General features: G+C 46.8%; 1 protein-coding gene across 2 annotated transcripts; it reads left to right on the plus strand.

Annotated features, from left to right (window-relative positions):
* On the plus strand, positions 1–3806 carry RPL26L1 (ribosomal protein L26 like 1). Of its 2 annotated transcripts, none has more exons than XM_006097656.3 (4): positions 1–44; positions 422–598; positions 2707–2847; positions 3441–3806. In XM_006097656.3, exons 2-4 carry the CDS (start codon positions 431–433, stop codon positions 3567–3569), a joined length of 438 nt encoding a protein of 145 aa, XP_006097718.1. In that variant the 5' UTR covers positions 1–44; positions 422–430; the 3' UTR covers positions 3570–3806. The 2 variants fall into 2 exon arrangements, with proteins under 2 accessions (XP_006097718.1, XP_006097717.1); XM_006097655.3 differs by having other exon boundaries at positions 22–40.
* The last annotated feature ends 2827 nt before the right edge of the window (positions 3807–6633 follow it).

Here is a 6633-nt window from a genome sequence, read left to right on the forward strand (position 1 = left end):
CTGTCCGGCGAGCGTACCATCCGAGCACTTCCGGCGCCAGGTAGGTGAGTAGAGGCTGGTGTTTTCTCTCGGACTGTGAAGCAGTCCGCCCAGTAGGACCCCGGGACTGCCCGCCTCCCCCCCAAGATCCCTCTGCGGTTCCCCAACCGCGCATTCCTTCCTGTCCCTCCCCTCCCCGCTCCGGGCAGCCTCCGGCGCCAGTGCCTCCTCTCCCACGACCCCTCCCATCAGGCTTGCACGCCCCACCATGCCCCGCTTAGTTTTTAAACAATGTTTTGATTGATTTCAGAGAGGAAGGGAGAGGGAGAGAGAAATGGAAACATCCATGATGAGGATCATGGATCGGCTGCCTCCTGCACGCCCCCCACTGGGGATCGAGCATCGAACCTGACCTTCCATTCCTCCGCCGCGCTCTTTGCAGACGGTCACCATGAAGTGCAACCCCTTCGTGACCTCGGACCGCAGCAAAAACCGCAAACGCCACTTCAACGCCCCCTCGCACGTGCGCCGCAAGATCATGTCCTCCCCGCTCTCCAAGGAGCTGCGGCAGAAGTACAGCGTCCGCTCCATGCCCATCCGCAAGGACGACGAGGTCCAGGTTCTGCCCCCTCGGGCTCTCGGGACCCAGATGCGTCGCACGCCTTGGCCTGAACGCGCCCTGTGTGCTTGGACGTGAGGGAGGCATAGCCTTCGCTTGCCCTCGGCACCCCGGCAAGTGCTGGGACCCCGCCAAGGTGTTAGACCGGAGATGGGGGCCCAGAGCCACCGGAGAGCACCCGCCCCGCCTAGTTAACAGCATTCAGGTTCAATTCTCTATTAAGAATTTATTTTTTAAAAGAGTGTGTCGGCCAAGCAAGCTGTTTTTTTATTAGCCCCCTGGCTGCTAGTTTGCCAGGCGTTGCTCAGGGTGGCTTTTGCACCAGGCTCTGCAGGAGATCACTCCCAGGCCTTCGTTGCGGACCCAGTCGGCCCTCTTGCTGCTAATGGAATTTTTCCCTAGAGTGTATGTCTCCAGGTGCCAACTATTCAGCATGTTTTCTCCTAAAATCTATCTCCTCCCCCGTGCTCCGTGTCTCTGGGGAAGAAGGGCATAGCCATCATCCATCCAGTTGCCCAGCCAGACTCTGGGTGCCAACCTCACCTCTTCCTCACCTTTTCAGCCACGCCCACCTCACTGGGTGAAGCGTTGGTCTGCTTCTCTTTACCCAGCTGTCCCTTCCGGACTGGCTTTATCAGCACCTTCAGCCTTGATCGTGTTCATAGGGGCTTCTTCCCAGCCCTCCATGGGAGAGTCTCTGATCGTACCGAGTGCGGTAGGCTTTCAGTGAAGCAAGGCTGTTCTCTTTCCAGCCTGAGCCTCGCCTTGGTAGACAACCTGGAGTATTGAGATTCTCCAGTTCTTTTCTTTTTTTTTAAATTTATTTATTGTTGAAAGTATTACATGAGTCTCCTTTTCCCCCCACTGACCCTTCCCCGCCGCTCCCACCCGCCAGCACATGCCTTCACCCCCCTACTGTCTATGTCCATTGGTCATGCTCATATGCATGCATACAAGTCCTTTGGTTGATCTCTTACCCCTTCACCCCCCGCCTTCCCTCATAGGTTGGACAGTCTGTTGGATGCTTCTCTGTCTCTGGTTCTATTTTTGTTCATCAGTTTATGTTGTTGATTATATTCCACAAATGAGATCGTGTGATATTTATCTTTCTCTGACTGGCTTATTCACTTAGCATAATGCTGTCCAGGTCCATCCATGCTGTTGCAAATGGTAGGAGTTCCTCCTTTTTTACAGCAGCATAGTTTTCCATTGTGTAGATGTACCTCTCCAGTTCTTTATATGAGGTATTTCCTCTATGCTTATTAATGAATATCACCTATATTGTTGCTAATGTTAAATAGGCTCTTGCTTTCAGGGAAACAATAATCTGGTTTATTTTTTATTCCTTTATTTTTTGGGTTGATTTTTTAATAGAGTTGGGAGTGTGAGCAGTTTTTCAGTATACAAAAATAGCCCACAAGATTTCAATTTAACATTAAAATTGTCTTGACTATAAAGTATTTGTATTAATTGTAGAAATCTTAAAATTTGGAAGAATTTAAAATTTAAAAATAGTCATCTGTAATTCTACTTCCTGTCTACTGGCAGCCATTATGGTTATTTGGATACATTTCAATCTCATCATTTATGCACTATATATATGAAACATATACATACAAGATTCAGATTCAGACTATATTCTATATATATAGCTTTGTATTCTCTTTTTTTCTCGAAAGCATTTTCCTAGGTCATAAATTATGTTTTGAAAACAGATTTTAAATGGTTGCATGAGTCTCAGTATATCTTTAACCGTTCTTTGTTTAGGACGTCAGAGTGATTGTATTTTTTATATAGCTGATATATAACATTGTATTGGTCTTAGGTATACGGTGATTATATCTTTTACTCTAAGGATTAGTTCTGTGATGGCCATTTAAATTCAAGGAATTTTTTGTTCTTCAGATATGAAAAGAAAAAAATTCAGGTAGAGAAATTCCACCTGACTTAGAATAACACAAAGCAGATTTATACCGAAAAAAAGCTGACTTTTGACTGCCCGGATTCATCTGTTTTGTATGAAGTATGTTAGCCTGTGTGTTCCTGATAGTGTCCTCACTAATGTCCATGCATTGGAAATGGGGGGTCTCTTTTGTATTTCCTCTCAGGTGGTTCGAGGACACTACAAAGGTCAGCAAATCGGCAAGGTGGTCCAGGTGTACAGGAAGAAGTATGTCATCTACATCGAGCGGGTGCAGCGTGAGAAGGCCAACGGCACCACTGTCCACGTGGGCATTCACCCCAGCAAGGTAGGCCCGGGACTGGGCGGCGGTGGTCACAGCATGTGTAGCTGTCAGAGTTGTTGACGTGTTGGTGCCGTTTACACAGGTGACCCTGGCAGGGACCTCCTGGGGGAGGTCAGGAGGGCTTGATAGAGTCATTCCAGACCTCACTTCCCCACTAGATCATGTGCAGAGGAGAAGAGAGCATTCCCCGTGGCCCTCACTCACCCTGTGGGATATGATGTTCCTCCTTTGCACTCCCACTTTATACACTGAATTGCAGGGTCTCTCCCCAGGTTCAGATCCTTAGGGCAGACTGGTCGGGCTCATACCTTGTAATCTCTGTATTGCACAGTAGCTGGCAGGGGAATGCAATGTTTCTTAATGCATTTGCCAGCCAAGGGAGGCTAGACAAACCAGAAAGATGCTGGTCGTGTAATTTTTCCCAGCCCGAACGACATTTCCTATCCTAGTCCTCAGGCATTAGAGGGGCAGGAGGTCAGGTGCCAGAAAGAACCTAAGCTGCTATTGTTGAGGGGACCGCTCTGTACAAACTAATCGTGGTTATAAACCTTCACACTTAAAAAACAAAGATTTGTTTGTTTTCTCACTCCTAAAAGGTGGTTATCACCAGGCTAAAACTGGACAAAGATCGGAAAAAAATTCTTGAACGCAAAGCCAAATCTCGACAAGTTGGAAAAGAGAAAGGCAAATATAAGGAAGAACTTATTGAGAAAATGCAGGAATAAACGTAACCTGTTGTGCAACCACGGTTTTAGCTGTAGGTTTTTAGCCTGGTGTGTATTCCTTTAAAGTTGTTCAAGATGTCTCTGGAATATTTTGTTTCCTTCCTGGTTTGTTATTGATATGTGGCTCTGTATGTTTGTTGTTGCTGTTTGGGTTAATTTTATGAATAAAAATTGGAACTGTTTTTTAATTCAAGTAGACTTTGCGTTGTTTTATAGATAAAGTCCATCTCACTCTCAGTTCCCAGTTGCTATCCTTTCATATGTTTAATCTGTGGAGCAGCAGAACAGCAGTGGTGGGATGGCCCTGCTCCTGCCTGGACCCTCACACTGATGGGGTGGACAGGATAGGGCTGCTGCCTGGTGCAGGGGTTCGTTCCACTCAGTGGCCGTCAGGATGTGAACTGAGATACACGGCCCCAGTGAGCAGCTGGCGTCTAGGGCCTGACGGATTGCCCTGTAGCTCCTCTCCCTCATGCTCCCACCAAACCAAATGGCCTGCAGCTCCCTAGCCAGGCTGCCCGCCCTAGGTCTAGGTCTTGACTTTGCAAGTGCCATTTCCATGTTACTAAAATGTCCCTCCTCTCTCCCAGGGCTAACTCAGAAAATAGATGGCCTGTAGGCGAGGACCAGCGCACAGATAGATGTTGTTTGCCCTGTTGCTTTTCATGATTTTTAAAAATTCTAACATTTAAAGCTTAAGAGACCCATAGAGAAACCTAGGTCTTGTGCTTCCTCTGGCCGCACGGGGCCCGGATGCTGCCCAGCATCAGCTGTGGAGCCAGGGGCTGGCTGCTCCCTTTCCAGCTCACTCCACTCATGCCCCTGAGTGCCTGGCCCCCACTGGCATCTGAGTTTCAGATTCTGCATCTAACTTAAAATTATTCTTCAAATTTAGCTCCAGGGTCACGGCTGAAATCCTGCCTTTCCCCTGTGATAAATGATCTGTTTATTAAAATGCATCAGTTGAGATAGGGGAATTGTGGATTAGAATGTATCCATAATTTACACAGCATGTGAAATAGAGAAGGTGCCCCACACAGCAGCTATGTTATTAGCATGCTGAGCTATATGTCTAGTCAGGATAATGAGTAGGTCAACCAGTAAGGTCTGTAATTTGTTTGTATTTGAGATTTGTCTTTATTCTCTTATTTAATTAATGTTTTTTTATTGATTTCGGAGAAGGGAGAGAGAGAAACATTAATGATGAGAATTATTGATTGGCTGCCTCCTGCACACCCCCCACACTGGGGACCGAGCCCACAATCCGGGCATGTGCCCTGCCTGGGAATTGAACCGTGACCTGGTTCATTGGTCGATGCTCAACCACCAAGCCACGCCGGCCGGGCTGTCTTTATTCTCAACCAACGTGTTGTAGAACCCCAAAAGTTGCATGAAAATCATATTTCATACTAGATTAGGTTTAAGGATGACATTCTTTTTTCTTTTTTTAATTGATTTTAGAGAGAAAGAAGGAAGGGAGAGAAACATTGATTTGTTGTTCCACTTATTTATGCATTCACTGAGTCTTGTATGTGCCCTGACTAGGGATCAAGCTCATAGTCTTGGCATATCAGAATGACGCTCTAACCAACTGAGCTACCCGGCTAGGGCATGACAACATATTCTGATGCCTGATCTGAGCCCTAGGCTGCAGCCAATACTGATAAAATTGTATTTTCTAGTAGTCAGACTTGGCTTGTTTTCAGCAACTTGTTCAATACAAGTGATATAGATAAGAGCTTGAGAGCTTATTTCTTGAGATACTACATGTAAAGCACAGAATTGAGCAAACTTTAGCTACTGTCTTAAAGGAGAATGGAAGTGGGTTTGTTTACAGGTGCAGAGGGAAAAGTTTTTCTCAAGGAAGTTCAGACAAATGCTGGTTCTTGAGTGAAGGGGCGGGTTTGAGGGTAGCGGTATTGTGTTTTGGCTGCAGGAATGGGGACTGGAGAATGCCAGCTGGGTGGGCCTGCCTGTCAAGGTTCAGGCCCTGGGCTATTAGCATGTTTTCTGGAATGACTGGATTAAGCAGTTTCCTACTGACCTTTTCATCAAATTTGCACATGTCCATTCACTTGAGTGAGTCCCCTTGTGCTATTTTGGGAAGACTCCAAACTTTGAAACTTCAGACAGACACTCCTGAATGCCTGCTTTCATACTGCGCTCAGGCACGAGATGTTCAGCCACAGAGCTGCCCGTGGGAGCCGGGGAGGCACGAACTGAATCCTCTGACCAGACAGAACTCTACTGACCGAGAGTCCGCCGGGCTCTGCCAGTGCTGCAGACGTCGAGCTGTTCCCATCTGGTGGTAGCTTGGGTCGTTGTTCATTGTCCTTTTAGTATTTTTTTAAAAAAGAATACTTATATATGGTACAACATCAAAAGGTACAACAGGCATACAGTGAAAAGTAAGCTTCCTGGTCACTTTGACTCTCAGGCACTCAGTTCTCCCCAGGAGGAGCCACTGTTTCCAGTTTCTTTTGTATCCTCCCAGAGGTAGCCTATGCGTACACAATGGGTGTTTACTGAAAGTCGGATCCAGGAAGAAGTCTTCCGAGAAAGGTAGGCCATCCAGATTGAAACAGCCGTGTGAGGTTTATTGCCTGAACGCCTTAATTAAAATGGAAATGTGCAGCCCTGGCCAGTGTGGCTCAGTTGGTTGAAGCATCATCCTGTTCGCCAAAAGGTGGCAGTTTTGATTCCTGGTCAGGGCACATGTAGCTTTGATCCCTGGTCCAGGAGCATGTGCAGGGCTCGGGGGTAGGGGCAGCTAATCTGTAGTTCTCAAATCAATTCACATCGATGTTTCTCTCTTCCTCTCACAAATATTAAATAAAATATTCTTTGTCCGTTAGAAATAATAGAGTCAAGCACATCCTAAATCTGGAACAGGTTTCAGAGGTCTCATCTTATGCAATAGAAGTCTCTATCTTGTTAAGAAGTGAGTACTGCCCTAACCGGTTTGACTCAGTGGATAGAGCGTCATCCTGTGGACTGAAGGGTCCCAGGTTCGATTCCAGTCAAGGGCATGTACCTTGGTTGCAGGCACATCCCCAGTTGGGGG

This window comes from Myotis lucifugus, unplaced genomic scaffold (genome assembly GCF_000147115.1).
Source record: "Myotis lucifugus unplaced genomic scaffold, Myoluc2.0 scaffold_208, whole genome shotgun sequence".
NCBI lineage: Eukaryota > Metazoa > Chordata > Mammalia > Chiroptera > Vespertilionidae > Myotis > Myotis lucifugus.

Excerpts from the sequence above, each read along its gene's own strand:
- RPL26L1 (XM_006097656.3), top strand. The coding sequence starts at position 431 with ATGAAGTGCAACCCCTTCGTGACCTCGGACCGCAGCAAAAACCGCAAA. Across the intron at positions 599-2,706 it reads GCAAGGACGACGAGGTCCAG|GTGGTTCGAGGACACTACAA; the intron begins GTTCTGCCCCCT and ends ATTTCCTCTCAG. Across the intron at positions 2,848-3,440 it reads TGGGCATTCACCCCAGCAAG|GTGGTTATCACCAGGCTAAA; the intron begins GTAGGCCCGGGA and ends CACTCCTAAAAG.